Here is a 16,919-nt window from a genome sequence, read left to right as displayed (position 1 = left end):
TAACTGTAAGCTAAAACATCTTGGCCAGAAAGCTATTATAGTATAAACTGTTTGAACAGACAGAGGCCTGATGACTAGGATGTCAAATCTCTTCTAGTACCTAGACAGGGAAGGCTGTAATTGGATTTTATTAATTTATTTAAGTAGTATATTCTACATGCTCTTGTATACTGGGTATCCTACTTCTAGTAGCAGCCAAAAGTTAATGTCTAAAACGGTATAAAACCAGGGCAAGTATATAGGGCAAGCATATAGACGAGTGTATATATATATATATATGTATTTATATATATACACACACACACACTTATCCAGTCTACATCAATCTTGCCTCAGGTGATGAAGTAAAAATTCAACACTTCAGTCACCACCTTGCTTTGTCATCTGATATGGAAGTGCTCACTAATTTCAGCTCCTGCAGAACAGTCATTGGTAAAAAGAGAGAACAAAAGATTTGACTTTTCTGTTGCTTTTGAAGGATGGGAGGCTGGAAACAGTTATTTTTCAGCAAAGGTCAAAGCTGATATTTGAAATCCTTACTCTTGGGGAAGGTATTACAGCCACCTAAGATCACAACAGATCAGCCCTACAGCCTAACATATCATCAGAAAATACATAAGCATATTTGCTATCATCATGTTGACTCACACACAGATACCTGGATCAGTAACAAGCTAGTGGAAGCAGCATTTCCTACTGAGTTACTGATACTACTTCCTTTAGCACTCATATATTCCCAGAAGAGATCTCATCCAAATCTTAGCTTGTGAAATGTGACAGAATCAGAGTGCACACCAGCAGAAGCTGCGCAGAATTACACGTCTCTAGGGTCACATTCCACCTGCTCCAAATGTAATAGCCCTGAGTGCCTATGTGCCTACTACAACCTCTTTCACACTTATTTCTGTCATATCCCCCATAAACTGGACACTGTGCTGTCAGTAATAAATAAAACCAGATTACGTTCCACACTCCAGCCTCCTAAGAAACCATTTCCACAACAGAGATTGAAAATACTAGGCTCAGCTAGTGCACACGAGAGCAAGGGAGGAATGGGTATTTAAAGAAATAAAACCTATCACGTAATACTGGTGTCTTCTTAGCACAATCTGTTAGGTGACTTGTCAGTACTAACTGATTCATTAATTTATTTTTTTTTCACAAGGTCTCTTCCTACCCATAAAGAACACAACTAATAGATTCAGGCACTAATGGTATGTAGACAACAATTAAAACACCTATAGAAACAAATCATAAGCTCTGCTCTTTCATTATGGAGAGCTCTAAAACTCCTCTTGTATTTGTGTGCTTTCCATAATAATAGTTTCTTATATTTCAAATGTTAGGGATCTGATACACAAAGTATTTCAGAAGGAAAAATATACTGTTAACAAAAAATCACACCTTGTAGCCCTCAGCTCATTTCTTAACTTCTAGCCCCTCCCAGCCATTGGCCTTTCTCCCGTACTTCCCTCTCTGTCCCTCTTCAAACACAGATCTTTCTTTGTATTTGTAATGAAAGTAAGAGAAATTCCCCAGCAACACAGGAAGAAAGTTACAGGACAGTTGTTACCTTGTCGGCCCTCATCATTGGTAAACAGGCCGGTATCACTGCTGCTGCATACACTGCTGGTTTCGCTGGAACAAAAACAAACAAAAGCAACCCACTGTTACAATTGCAGCAGATAACAAATCAAAACCCACTTTATTACATTTTATTTCTCTGAGCCCAAAATGCATTACATATCTCACAGAAATTGCATTTCAGCCACATGGCTGACTCTAGCACGGGACATAATTGCTTTCAGTTAAAACCTAGCAATGCTGCATCACTTGAAATAGAGTAGAATCCTGTATCTAGTCTAGTTCTAAGTTATCAAAAAGTAATTAATACAATGGCATTTGCCTCAGGTACTAGAGTTAATAACCTAACTATGACACTGTCTGGAATACTCACCAGGAAATTAAGAGCAGTTAAAAAACTCTGTCCTTGGGTCACTTAACAGCTACTGAAAACCCTCTGAAGTTTTCTACTTCAGATTCCTTTCTCTCAAAAATGTTATACAGTTACATAAACCTCCCTTCAATCTACAGCAACTTTTATTTTATTTGGAGGGAAGAGCAGCTGGTATATTTACAATTCTTCAGCCAAATACCTTAGCACAGCATGACTTGCTGCTGCTGAATGCAACCTCGTTACAGCATGCTCTGCATTCGCTGAAGCAGTTACAGGAGACTTAATTCTTGAACCAAAGAATTAAACTAGAAATTAATGTGTAGAAAGCCATTAATCGACTCTAAAGCTGGATGAATATTTGTAGCAGAAGCACATGCTCAGGTCAGTCCCAAGCATCTGATGGCTTTAATGCTGATATTAAATCAATCCTTGGACGCTTCGGGCAACGCTTCCTCTGATTTAGCTGAGAGATATCAGAACAAGCAGAAAGTACTTACTGACCACCCCCTTAGCACTAAAGCCTTAGATGCAAGTGTCAGGTATAACTCAGCACTAGAATCAATCTCCGATCAGGGTGTGCTGTTAGAAAGCATCTCTGGATCATACCAGACACAAGTATCAACTGGATACCCCTTGATTCAAAAGGCTGAAGGATGAGGGATCACAAGATGCATGACCCCAAAGAACTGCAGGCACATAATAAAACCCCATTTTGTGAGCATATTATTGCTCTTAGAAAATGCACTCTGAAGTGTAGCCAAATCAACTCATCATGGTGGATATCTACAAACTCTACATCTTCATCATTGTATAAAGGCCATTTCAACTTAAAGGATGAACAGGCTGTGCATCATTCCCACATTTCAGTATGTAAGTTAATATCAAATTCCAAATCAATCCATTACCAAGTTTGGCCATCCATTCACCCTCCCACATATACACCATAACAATTAAGGCCAAGGACTGAGACCCATGAGTCATTCATTTCATTCCTAGCTCTCCTACCAACTCACTGTATGACCCTGGGCAAATCTCTTAGCGTGTCTGCTTTCCCTTTTGAAAGCCTGGATTAATAGTCCTCACAAGCAGCAGAGGCAAGGATTGAGTGACTGCTTCATAAGGGTTTTAGCATCCTCAGAGGAAAGGTGCCTGAGAAAGGAAAAAGCATTAAGTCAAGATTCCAGATCATATTAACCATACTTTAAGCATCCTGTTCTACTGAGAGCTCTTTAGTTCCTTATATATACACATTACTGCCAGTGCTTTACTGGAATGAACTTTCACAGATCTCACCCTCTTCACCACCCCTTTTACACTTCAGGGCTGAGCACAAACTAGACTCCTACACAAGCCTTTCTGCAGGTCCAGTAAGCACTGATTAATGACCTCCGCTTGCAAAGGAGGCTACTTACCTTAACCATGAAATAATGAATGCTATTGATCCGACAAGCTACTGCTATAGAGTGTTATTGATCACCCAATCTTTGGTTAAAATGGTCCTCATTTAGCAATTTCACTGTCGCAAACACCTGGAGCAAAGCATGCTTATAATTAAATAGTTTGGGGGAGTTAAAGTGAGAGGTGATGGACAGAGATCTCAGGTTTCCCCCATTTATTCTTGCGCCTGAGCTATTGTTTGTGTCAAGAGGGATATTGATTTTCTATAAAAATAAGAAAACAAGAGGCACCGAGGGGCTGCAGAAGGTCAGGCTGGGCTGGAGAAGGAGGGGAAGCTGAACACTCTGTCTTTGTCACTTGCCTTCCAAGAGAGAGGAATTTTTTCTTTACAGAGAGACTGGTCTCCAATTCATCAGCTTAGCCAGGCTCTTGACTGCCACTGCAGGCTGTCATCAAAACAGCTCCCTTCCAAAGGGTAAATCGACTGAGCTACATGCTCAGGATGAGCACTGGTTACACTCCCAGGCCAGAATACTGCACTGCTTTTGGCTGGGATAGAGTTAAATTTTCCTCACAGTAGCTCTATGGCGCTATGTTTTGGATTTGTGACCAGAACAATGTTGATAACACACTGATGTTTTAATTATTGCTGAACAGTGCTTAAAGAGTGCCAAGGCCATCTCTCTTTCTCACACTGCCCTGCCAGTGAGTAGGCCAGGGGTGCACAAGATGCTGGGAGAGGACAGATCCAGGACAGCTGACCCAAATTGACCAAAGGGATATCCCACAGCATATGACGTTGTGCTCTGCAATAAAAGCTGGGGGAAATAAGGAGGAAGGAGGGCGGGGACATTTGGGGCTACAGTGTTTGTCTTCCAAAGTAACCTTTACACATGACGGAGCTCTGCTTTCCTGGAAATGGCTAAACATCTACCTGCTGATGGGAAGTAGTGAAATAATTCCTTTGCTAGAACGCATAGCTTTTGCTTTACCTATTAAACCAACTTCATCTCAACCCACGAGTTTTCTCACTTTTCCAATTCTCTCCCTCCTGCCACTGTGAGAGAGTAAGTGGGCGGCTGTGTGGGGCTGAGCTGCCTATCTGCATGAAACCACAACAAATACAAATACATCAGCATCAAGCCAGTGAAGTCACACAGCATTGGTGGGTCAGTACAAACCCCAGTTTGAAAAAGTCACGCTAAGAGTTACGGCACTTGAGAGTGGATTAGACAAACTGCACATCTCTCACTAGTAAGCACATCATTCAAAGTGATTTTTCAGACAGCTCTTGTGCTGCGGTTTGTTCTGCCCTCAAGCCAAACCCAGACCATTCTGGGAGTTCTCAGCTTAGACCAGCAAGAGAAAGAACTTCAGCACTCAATATATAATTTGCCTTTGCTTTATTATGGCTGCAGGGAATCTCAAAGCATTAAGGGACAGAAGGGCACACTACTTCTAACAGTCTTAGCAGTTAATTGTCTCCTTTGTACAAATATACCAATGGCTACTTAACTAAGACCACTTGCTTCCTCTGTTGTTTCCACAATCATTTATATATCAGGCTTTGAGTCATGTCATTACCCAATTTAGAACCATCATCGTTCCCTCATCATATTCCTGCATATCCTTCCTTGTCTCATTTTTTGTTCATCTCTTGCCATGTCTGGCAAACAATTCCAAAGACTTCATTTTCACACACCCTTTGAATCACAATGCTGTAGCATATCTTTCTCCAGGAAAAGACTGGGTACAGTCCCCAAAGCAAACTATAAAAACTACCTCCTCATTAAGGATCCATATCCAAAACTTTCTCGTGAATGGGAGTAGGTTTTTGATCTCACTTAGGGTAAGGAGCCTTCTATAAAGCAGAGAAAATGCTGGATATTTTAGCATTTACAGAGATTCACTCCTACATAACGAAGAAAAGCAACTGCCAGTGGAGGGGAAGAAAAAGAAGGTGAAAAAAAAAATCGGTTCCGAATATACAACTTAGTTTTCCTAAACCACTTAGTTTTGTGACACTCCCCACTGCTAGATGAGTAAACAGTAGCAGAACCAATTCAGTATCAAAGTGTTTCATAAATCACTAGATTACTATAGACTTCTTCCAAGTCCCACAAACTTTATCAGTCACTTTCCCTCCCCTCAGCTTGTGATAACAACCATACCGTTTGCTCTGCTAGGCATCCAATTTTCTTCTCCCTTCCTCAGGATATGCCCTTGTTATACATCTGTGCGAAGTACTTCTCTTACAGTACCAGAAAAAACAGCTAGAGCAGAGCGAGTGAGGTAAGCACAGCCAGTTTCACTCTGCTGCTAGCAGCAAAGTGCTATATTTAGAGCAGCAGAGACCAAAGCATGATCCTTCACTGCTGCGAGGGATACTCTGCAGTGAAGAGGGATTGTATGTATTTCTCTTTCCAACTTTGACCCTCCCTAGTGAGTCACAGCACAAATCACACACGTGGTGTTGGAGAGGTCAAAACCCCTGGCTTTCCAAAGAGAATCTCAAGGATTTGGCAGCAGACGGTAAACGTCATTTGATGCAGACACTTGCACAATAATTAGTTTGAGAGCAAGGGACAACTGAGACAGAACAAAGCAATCCCCCAGCATGGTCCTCAAGTAACAGTCCAGACAAAGCTGTTTATTTACTCTTTCAAAGGCTGGCACAAATAAAGGCTGGATGAAAGCCTGCTGGTTTAAGTTCAAGCTTGACATGATGGAACAGACTCTGATTGGTGGAAAAAAAACCCTCAAGGAACACTGTCCATCACTGCCACATCAAGTAAGGGTATCTCTCAGTCCATCACCACTGACATACAACATGCAGGGGCTACTCAGCACATTCCCTTTCCTAGACTACCAGCAAATAGCTCTGAAAAAGATAAAAAGTGCTTTTAACATCTAGTAGCAAAAAGGAATCCACTAGTCTCTTGAAAAGGCCCACTTTGCACCCACTTTTTAAGCAAACAATAGCCACTTTTAAGGAAAGAAATGACTACTTTTTTTGCTACTTCCACTCCATAAGGGTTATGTATAAACCACACAGATTCAATAAAAACACAATAGTGGTCCCCTATCAGGGGGAAGGTGGTCCCCTATAGTAGTCCCCCTATCAGAGGATTAGGACAGTGAGGGCGTATTACAACCTATGCTTCTCACAGTATCTTAGAAAATACCACTGAGAAGTTTGCACTTACAGCTATTATCCACAAAGCCTTCAATAACAAAGTGCCACCTTGTCCACTCTGACAAACTGCAGGAGCCAGAACACTTAAGTGAACCTTAACATATGAACAATTATACTGGATCAAACAATTATACTTTCCAAATCTACTGTCCTCTGTGATTGCACCTATTATGGTGGATGCTTGAGGAAAGAGCATAAGAACATGACAAATACAGACTGACTGTTTCCTATGTATATTCCTCCTCCAGCTTCTGGCAGTCAGCAGTTTTGAGACTTCCTGAGCTGGATCTTCCATCTGGGCTGTAATGCTTAACAGCCCCTGATACATCTATGCTCCGCATCCCTCCTTTTGGACACATCTAAATTTTTGACCTCCAAAATGTCCCACAGCAGAGTTCCAAACCTCATGTTTTATGAAAAATAACAATTTTTTTTTTGTTTTAAATGTTTCCTCAACATCTCCTGCTTCTTACACAACAACAATTAGGAAATAAACAAGTCTATTCACTTTGTGCATGCCACTTATTAAGAAATCTCCTCCATTTGATTCTCAGCAGTTGTTTCCTTTCAAAACCTGAAAAATCTCTTCGTACAGAAGCAGTTTTATAACCCCTAACCTTCTATGGAGAGAATAAAAGTCACACTCGAGGGGAAAACTTCCCAAGAGTGACACACAAGCAAATTCAGATCATAACATCTACACTTCTCATTTTCATCTCGTGTATCAAATTCTGCCACAAATTCATCAAAGTTCTCCAAAACTGGACACAGAGACATGCCAGACTCCACTGTTTGCACAAGCTTAGCCTCTAAGTATAAATTCAGCTTTCTCCAGCTTCTTTATCATCTTGCTACATTTTCCCCATAGCTAGCCTTTCAGGACCTTACTCCAGATCCAGAGCAGAGATGCAGAACTGCAAACAAGATGTTTTGACTAAGGTTCACACAGTACCTGCACGGAGGGCTAATGGTCACGATGGGAGAGCTGTCTGTTCTGTATTACTACTTACGGTAAATTCTGAAAACAAGAAACTGAGATCAGTTCATATGAATCACGCAACAGAAGTGTCAACCGTGGATTTACTCTCCAAACCTCAGGCCACAAGCACGCCACTTTGTAGCTGCAGGGCCACAGACATTTCAGAGGGCTCCTTGTGTAACAGAATCCAGAAACATATCAGCTTGCCAACTTTTCAAGGAAGTGTTTTGGGTCATCAGTACTGACAGGAAAGACTTGGAAAATATCTACAGTTTAGAAGTAGCTGAAGTATTTCTCCTCTTCAAAAAAGAGAACAGCACTCAGAAATTTTGATAAGAACTTCTAAAAGCAAGGCACGGAATTTACAAGCAGCTGCAAGCAAGGCAGCCATGTGACTAGCACAGGAAAGAAACCGAGATCTCACCATTCTGACATGTTTTCATCAGAGCCCTGTTTCTGCTCATCAGCTTCACACTCCATTCGCTCCTTCCTTCCCCCTTTGCTGAGGAAGGGCCTGTTCTCTCCTGATTCACAAAGGCCATGACCTGATGATGTCCAAGGTGTATTTTCTTTCCAGCGTGAAAGACGCTGTTTCTTGGCTGACTTGAACCTGCAGCCCCTCTCGTAGTTCCACTCTGACACCCTGAGCTTTTGCTGGAGACTAGCAGCCACCTCTGATGTCACACGTTTGACTTTCCGTCGGCGCCTGAGAGGTCGACAAGGTGCATTCTCTGTAAAGGAGTCTGACTCATGCCACGAGTGTTGCTTGCTCCTCAGGGTGGCACTGAGAGCTGGGTGTCGTTTGACCACTGCCATGTCATCAGAGTCACTGAAATTGGCTGTCAGCACCTCACGGCAATCCTTGACAGCTTCATCCAAGCTTGACTCTGAGGCCTCGCTGTAGCAGCAGGCATGCTCTGCCTGATGCGTGAAGTCTGAGCGTCGTTTACGACCTCGTCTCTTGCGAAGTTGACGCCGCTGCTGCCGTGGGCTTAGGGCCATCTCTTCCCATAGCTCATCCAGCTTGTTTTGTTCTGAAGTCTGCTCTAAGGCTGAGGCCAAGTCATGCACCAGTTCATCCATTGGCAATGCCTACTAAAAATGACAACAATTAGCACCAGATATAAGTGCTGCTACCAACTGTATTGGGTTTGCGTGGCAAGGTTTTGGCAGCAGGGAGGCTTCTGTGAGAAGCTGCTAGAAGCTTCCCTTATGTCGACAGAGCCAATGCCAGCCGTCTCCAAGACAGACCCACCACTGGCCACCGCTGAGCCCATTAGTGACGGTGGCAGCACCTCTTTAAGAAGGGGGAAAAAAAATCCTCTGGATTTGCAGCCGGAGAGAGGAGTGAGAACATGTGAGAGAAACAGCAGCCGCCATGGTCAGTGAAAAAGGAGGAAAAGGAGGTGCTCCAGGCACCAAAGCAGAGTCCCCTGCAGCCCGTGGTGAAGCAGGCTATCCCCCTGCAGCCCATGGAGGTTAACGGTGGAGCAGATATCCACCTGCAGCCTGTGGAGGACCTCATGCTAGAGCAGGTGGATGCCCAAAGGAGGCTATGACCCCGTGGGAAGCCCATGCTGGAGCAGGCTCCTGGCAGGACCTGTGGAGAGAGGACCCCACGATGGAGCAGTTTTGCTGGCAGGACTTGTGACCCCATGGAGGACCCACATGGAAGCAGTTCCTGAAGGACTGCACCCCGTAGAAGGGATCCACACTGCAACAGTTCCTGAAGAACTGTAGCCCATGGGAAGGACTCATATTGGAGACATTTGTGGAGGACTGTGTCCCGTGGGAGGGACTTCATGCTAGAGCAGGGAAGGAGTGTAAGGAGCCCTCCCCCTGGGGAGGAAGGAGCAGCAGAGACAACTTGTGATGAACTGACCACAACCCCCACTCCCTGTCTCCCTATGCTGTTTGAGGGGAGGAAGGTAGAGAAAATCAGGAGTAAAGTTAAGCCCGGGAAGAAGGGAGGGCTGGGGGAAAATTTTTTAAGATTTGTTTTTATTTTCTCATTATCCTACTCTGATTTGAATGGTAATAAATTATTTTCCCCGAGTCGTCTGTTTTGCCCATGACAATAACTGGTGAATGATCTCCCTGTCCTTATCTCAGCCCACAGCCTTTCATTATATTTTCTCTCCCCTTTCCAATTGAGTAGGGGGGAGCAACAGAACAGCTTCGGAGGGCAACTCGTGTCCAGCCAGGGTCAACCCACACTAATACATCACTAGGCTAGAGTATGCTATAGCCTTTAAACGTTAACCATGTCCATACTTGTTTTTGAGTTGCCTAGGAGAGTCCAATGCAGGACAACTGCCGCTTCTCGTGCTAACACTCACTCCTTCCTTTTGCAAGGGTTAAATCCCTTTTCTAACCATGGCAGCAGAGATCTCACTCGTGCAGCAGCCGGGGCAAGTGCTCTGTGTCTGAAAAGGCCTTAAGGTTGCATTTTTTGTGCTGAAGCAACATGATCTATCACACATCCTATGGATATGAGAGTCTGTAACTAGCTCACTACCTGGTGTCGGTAAGCTCCAGAGAAGAGTTAGCCTGCTTGGCAAACAGATCGAGTCTTCCAAAAAGTAGACAAGCAGCAAAGCTGAGAGTAAAACAGATGGTAACGCAAGTAGTTTGCAAGCCAGCATCATTTCAAAGGCAAAACAAGGTGTGCGGGACCCTGTGCTCCTTCGAACGGGGTGTACGAGACCGAGCCCCAACTCCTACGGCCAAAAAAATCCCACCCCTTCCACCTCAGGGCTGTCAGGAAGCCAATATCAACGCCCTGGCCAAACCTCTCACCTCACAACCTCCCCCTCTCCCCCAGCCGTGCCTTGCAGGCGGGGGATTTCTCCCCCCACCTCTTTACCGGGCTCAGAAACACCCGTACCCCCGCTGAAGCACCTGCCCGCAGGCCGCCTCCCTTTGCCCTCTCAGCGCCGCCCGGCCTTTCCCTTCCTCTGGGGAAGAAGCCCGGTGACTTCTACCGGACAACGCTACCGGGATGTCCCGCTCCCTTCCCCCCTCATCCCTCCCCCCCCCCCGCCGCCGCCGCTCCCCGCTTCAGGGACCCTCTGCCGGGCCTCACCCCGACCCCACTCACCGGCCAGCGCCCCGCTCCGCCAGCCCCTCCTCAACGCCGCTTCCGGCCTCCCCGGGCCACTTCCTCCTCGCCCGCCCCGCCTGAGGGGCGGGTCCGGCGGCGGCGGGGAGCGAGGGGGGGGTTGGCCCGGCCGGGAGGCCGCTGCGCCGCCGATTCGGCGGCGCAGCGGCCTCCCGGCCGGGCCAACCCCCCCTCCCGCTTCCCGCCGCCCCTCAGACCCGGTCCCCACCGCTGCGAGGGTCTCAATCGCTTCTCCCTCGATTTACGCCGTGGTGGGAGCCATTACAGCTCATTTACCTGTTAAGAGGAGGGGGGGTGGCCCTTGCCACACGCTTACCCTTCACTTCCTTGTTTATGTATATATATATATATTTATTTTTTTTTTTTCCTTTTGATAACCCGCACTTCGCTGCTGGCACACTAATTGCCCACATCAGGCCAGCAATTAGTTACCTCCCAAATTAAACCTCACGGTGTTAATGCCCCTCTCTGCACCCGCAGTCATTTTTACGGGTCAACGGGCCATCAGCGTACAGCCAGGTGTGACCCTGCCGCCGTCCGGTTTTGCTTAGCGTTCCCTTTTTTTTTTCTCATCGTTCTTGTTCGTGGTTTGGTTTTTTTGACCCGTTTGGCCGCGTTCGTTTTCGAGACGATACTCGTTTGTTCTTCACATAACGTTTTACGAGGCAGCGTGTCAAAGGCTTTGCCGAAGTCCAGATAATATTACGTCCGTGACATTCTCTTCGCTAATTTTGTGAGTTCAGTCAGAGAAAGTAGTCAGGTTTGTCTGGCGTGATTTGTTCTCTATAGATCTACGCTGCTGCTTATTGCTCACAGATCTCTCTCATCCTTTGTATTTTTGCTTTTTTTTTCCCCCCGCCTCTATTTATTCCATCATGTCACTGGCCACAGAAGTTACTCTGAAAGGGTGATAATTGCCAAGATGACTCCTTCCTCCCTGCTGCCCCCCCTAAAAGACTGGTACGGCACTTGCTTTTCCTCAGTCCTCTGGCACCCTCCCTAGTTTGTCAAGATACTTCAAAAAATAAGAGAATCCTGGAGTTCGACGTTGATTCCTACACCCCTATAGGACAGTTGTCGTTTCGCTTCACTGAGCTCTTTCTACATGCCGTTTCTCTAACTAGTCCTTTACATTGGTCTGAGCTGTCACGTTAACATTTTCATTATCTTTTCGTTCTCTGAGAAATTTCCTTGGAAAAGAAATATTAAAAGAAGAAAAACAGTCATTAGGTAGATCATTTTTATCCCGTTCCCAATAGCTGACTTCATTTAAGTTACTTTCGCCGCACCGATCTGTCTGCAAAATTCTGTCCTTTTGTCTTTTTAACCCTTTCCGTCGCAGTAACTCACCCTACTGGTCTGCAGTATTTTGTTTTCCCTGCCAGTTTCCTATTTCCAATACAGGGGTTTTCTTTTTACTCTCAGATCTGAGAGCCAATCCCTCCTAAAATCTAATCCTGTTTCACCGCTGCAATCCTTTTTCATGCTTCAGGATATAAAACAGCTACAAAATGTCTGGGTTACAGAGAAACTCCCCTGATGGGAAGGTTATTCTGTAAACATCCACTTCAGAGCTTCTTACCCCTTCATTTCAAGCACTCGGTACTGGCTGCCATTCTAGGCAGGATAACAAACCAGGCAAACAATTGTGTACAAGAAATCCTGCGTTTGGATGTCCTGGGGAGTCAGCAGCAGATGCCTGTTCTAATTTCTCTTGTTTTCCCTTCATTTTCCCAAATGTTGTTTCAGTTGGTCAACAAACTCTTTTGGAACTGGTATAAATTTTACTTCACCTGTCTAATTTTTTAGACATTTTCAACACTTCAAACCAAATTTCAACAGAAGTTAGCAGCGTTTGGCTTGAGCAAAGGCAGCTGATTTGTGTGTGGAGTTGATTTTTTGGGAGAGGGTAAAGCGAAAGATAGGGTAGAAGCTGCTTTTGCAGTTGCCAGAGTCCCAAGAACTAAAATGGTGCAGCAATGGAGCGTTGATGCCTACGGGGAAAAATCAGAAAATTGGGAATAGGAGTTAGAGAAATACAACGGGGCAGTTGGGTTAATCTGTGTTTGAGCAGTTTATGGCATTTCTGTCCTGTCTTACAAGGTTGACTCTGAAGTGGGCCAGTGACCGTAAATTTTGAATCCTTCTCTGCGTTCGATTTCATCCTGTGTCCCTGGCAACTTATTCACTCTCTGTGCGCTTTGCAGGTTCCCTGCATGGACAACGGGAAACAGCCCATCTTCTCAGCGCTAGTTTTGCTCATGAAATGCTCTAGCGATACAACATGCTTGGCACTCTTACTGGATTGTTTTCCCTCCCTGGGCTTTGTACATCCAGGTTTCTTTTTCCTGCCCGGAGTTTTTGGGGTCACTGGCGCTGAACTGCTGCTGGGCCTGGAGGTGGGAGAGGAGATGGTGGTGGTGAGGGATGTTTCCGAGGCGAGCAGGAGAGGATGCTAGCAGCGTGTGGTTGCCATGCCTTTGCCCAGCTCCCTCTCCAGCGGGCAGCGGGAGAGGTACGTCCCGGAGGAGCGGGAGAGGAGAGGGGCCATTGCTCTACCCCAGCAAATGCTCTGCCTGGTCCCATGGTGCTTCTCAGCGAAACCTTCCAGGGGTTAAAAGGAAAAAGAGAGCGACAGAAAGGGGACAAGAGACAAAGGGAGGAATAAAGTCAAAAAATGTGCCGTGAAGCTTCTTGCAGCAAAACGCGGAGAAAGTCATTTCCAACTTCTTTCATCTCGGAGATGAAGCCACTAAATAAAAGGGCAGCGCAGAACACAAGGGCTTTTAATCTGTCTCATCTCCTTCATAATAACTGCAAATTTTCCCTGGGCTCCTGGGAGTGAGCCTCTTTCCTCTGTCTTTGCCTTATCTCCCCCCTCCATATTTCACAGCCGGCTCGGCTCCCCTCACTCGGCTGCCCCCGGCCTAGTCTCCGAGAGGCCTGTGGGAGCCGCCAGCTCCCAGGGCCTCATTGTTCCCGGCTTGGGAGGAAGCTCAGGGAGGGAATTGAAGGCAAGTCAAAGGGAAACGGCATCATCGCTGCTTCATTAATGGGAACCTTTCAGCAGAAAACATATCAGAGCGAGGTCTTTTCAGAGGCAGTAATTAGCAATTTGGAGCCTTCCCCCCTCAGGAGATGCAGCTGCGATCTAACAAGTGGGAGCAGTGCTCGCCTCCTTTTACGCTTCATATTTATTGTTTTTCATTTTCTCCATCTTCCTCCCATTGTCCAGCCTCCTCCTCGCTGCCAGATAAGGGCCCTTTATTAATCGCTCCCTTTTAATTCTTCATTAATGATAATAACTTTCTCTGGCATGCGGAGAGGAGTTAATCTTTCCTGGGTATTGAGAAAGGACAGGGCTGAAAGGGAGGGAGTGAAGAAGTGCATGGTGGACAAGGCTATACTGCCATGTTTCCCTCCCACCCCACCACCCGGAAGGAGTTTCTGAAGACTTCGGCTGCTGAGCTGTGAGTTGCCCATCGGAAAGCCTCGGGCTGTCAGTTTGGTCAAGCTGTGTGGCTTTGGTGGGATGTACCCTGGCTCAGAGATACGTCCCTTACCAGAAACAAGTATACTTGGGCCGGAGGGAGAGACTTTCTCTGCATGTCTTCACAAAAAAAACAACGGTGTCTTGGTGTGACTTTAGGCTGTGTTTGCTTGTCTTGTGAGAACACTCCCTCAGACACCTTCAAAGCCTGGTTTCCCAACTGCCAACACTGTCCAAGCTTAAACAACACCTGAATGTGGAAAGAAATGGTATCTGGGAGGTTCTGCAACATGACAAGACCCTCCCTGGTGCCTCCCCCTGACAGAGTCTGCCTTGGATTGCTCCCATCTGGAGGTGCCAGTCCACCAACGTGGACATCTGTGAGAAGTGACTGCTGCCAGGCTGGCTCAGCATCGGCAGCCCAGCAACAAAAGCTGGATGAACATGGCAGGGAGGGGAGGAGGCTGTCACACCCGCTATGGCCACATGTGTGGGGCTACAGTCAATGAATACCAGCCCCAAGAACATGCTGGGGAGGACAGTCCTGCAATACCCATTACACTTACAAAGCTTAGCTTCCCTTCCTAGTGTTTTGTACCACTGGCTTCATGGTAACCCCTGTTAGTGAGGGCTATGCAACTGATCTTGCCTTACAGTGGTAGCCTCAGCACTTTCTGGGCAGCTGGGCGTGCCACTACCAATTAAGAATATTTTACTACTACCAAATACGAGGAAAAAAAGGACAAATGCTACTGTCACCAGGATAGATGGCTCCACAACCTCATTGAGGATTGTCAGGTTGGCAACAGTGGGAGATGCTGAGGGAAGGGAACAAATGGCATGAGGAGAACACAGAAACTTCAACGCAGGAGCTCAAGCTCATCTGTCAACTCTAGAGACCCTCACAGAGTGGTCCTATCCCAGCTTCGCACCCTGGTGTCATTCCATGGGTGTTGCCAAAGAAGCCAGCCACAGTTCAAATTAGGCCCTGGAAGCACAAATCGCCACATGCTCACCTGTGACAGAGGTGACACAACACCATCAGTATCGTTGTGTGCTGATCTGAGGCAGTTGTCCAGCAGCGCTGGGAACTGGGCAAGAAACCAAGCTGCTGAGGGAGTCACGGCAGGAGAGGGGAGAAACAGAAAAAAAATTAAATTTGGTGTTTTCATTTGCTTCTGCTTTGATGTCATTTTCAGGCAGATATCCTGTCTGCATTCTTTTAGAGACCATGGTAGAAAATACTTTTTTCTCTAAGTCAATGCTCTCTCTTGGCCCAACATCAGGACTCTTGCCAATGGCTGTGGGGCAGAGAGGGTCAGTTTATTTGTGACAAGCATCAGCTTGTGTTTCCCTAGTATGCTCTGGTTCTGAAGTGTCTTTGAGGGTGAAGTGAAACTCAGGCCTACATTTATGTTCCTTTGAGCAATTTGCTACCAGCATCTTTGTTCATTTAATGTGGACTTTGAAGGATTCCTGGTAGTTCCAATAATCAGGGATGACCTGTATTTCAGTGTCCTGCGACAGACCTGTGCTTAATTTCCAGTGACCCTAAGACATTGTGGGGAGATGTCTAAAAGAACTTTCTAGCTATGAACTTGAAGTAATATAGAAAGTGGGGCTGGCCTCTCTGTAAATGGTGCGTTTTAATCTCCTAGAGGGTCAAGCTAGTCCAATTAAATGTGGGCTGGCTTTTAGGACTCATTGTTTGCCCACAGCATCTCTGCATGAAGCCAGAAGACTTCACTTGCACAGAGCAAACGGAAGAGGTCTTCACACCTAACAGTGATAAATTAATTTCGTATTTTAAAACACGTATCTTTTCTTTAGACTCACTGAATCAGTTCTTGTCCGGTCCAACACTGCTCCCCTGCACTGGCAGGCCAGCAGGGCATACCAAATCCTCTCCTCCACCCTTGCAGCCCCACTAGTCATAGAGATGCTCTGCACCTTCTAAGACTGTTGCCTGCCTTCACACGTCTGGCAGTGGATGGAGACAGAGAGAGTTGAAGTGAGGGGATCCAGGAGGTTTGTGGAACCTGGTGCGTATGAGGGCCATCCTCCTTCCAGCATGGTGTGCTAAGCACTAAATAGAGATGCAAATCCTACCTCAGTCAGGATTCACAGGGACTTTGTCTCTGCTAGCAGTCAGCTGAGCAATGACCATGTGCGGGCTACATGGTCAGGACTTGCGACAAGATGCCACTCCTGCTGATATGGCCAAGCCAAACTTCTGATTGCTGTGGAGAGTACACTGTAAATACAGGTGTGAGGCAACATAAACCAAACATTATTATTACTGTGAGAGGAGAGAGACAAGGTATCACAGATGCAGAGTTCCTCAGGAAAAAGAAAAAAATTTAAAATGAAGGTAAATCAATTTTACATGGATTCTTCCATAGAAAGGACATTTAAATATAGCAAGCAGGATGTTAATAATGCTGTAACTTGGAAGCAAGAACTAAATAAAAAGAGAAACTGAGAGCAAGCAAGGCAGGAACTAAAGAACCGCTAAACGAATTACAGGAATCCCCTTAGTCTTGCAACTGAAAGCCTGGTCATGAGGCTACTCATCTCTTATCTAGCATGTTTTATTGGATAATTTTTCTTTATTTGGCAATAGATCAAGAACTTCTGTAGGACTGGAATGGTCTGGGTTCTTACTATGGTGCCTGTCCACCTGCCATTGCTGGTGTAACAGCAGTGGCCTCTGAGTCACCCGAAAGGGCACTCGGCGGTCTCCCAGCTGGCCTCAGGGACCCAGCTAAATCCCCTGAG

The 16,919-nt window shown here is 45.9% G+C and overlaps 1 protein-coding gene across 12 annotated transcripts in view; it reads right to left on the bottom strand.

The window, feature by feature from the left end:
* GPATCH2L (G-patch domain containing 2 like) overlaps positions 1-10,701 on the bottom strand; it is a 44,053-nt gene extending 33,352 nt beyond the window's left edge. For 6 of the 12 annotated variants that reach the window (XR_012586771.1, XR_012586773.1, XM_074585320.1 and 3 more), the window contains exons 1-3: positions 10,631-10,701; positions 7,955-8,625; positions 1,574-1,638 (exon numbers count right to left, since the gene is read on the bottom strand). Coding sequence is in view for 9 of the 12 variants with exons in the window: in XM_074585320.1 (XP_074441421.1) it covers positions 1,574-1,638; positions 7,955-8,613 (724 nt within the window). In the remaining 3 variants the exon portion in view is untranslated. Of the gene's footprint in view, positions 1-1,573; positions 1,639-7,954; positions 8,626-9,032; positions 9,131-10,048; positions 10,130-10,630 lie in introns of all 12 variants that reach the window. The other 6 variants (XR_012586772.1, XM_074585321.1, XM_074585326.1 and 3 more) reach the window with 3 other exon arrangements.
* Between the last annotated feature and the right edge of the window lie 6,218 nt (positions 10,702-16,919).

This window comes from Larus michahellis, chromosome 4 (genome assembly GCF_964199755.1).
Source record: "Larus michahellis chromosome 4, bLarMic1.1, whole genome shotgun sequence".
NCBI classification, from domain to species: domain Eukaryota; kingdom Metazoa; phylum Chordata; class Aves; order Charadriiformes; family Laridae; genus Larus; species Larus michahellis.
This window is presented reverse-complemented; position numbering and strand designations above follow the sequence as displayed.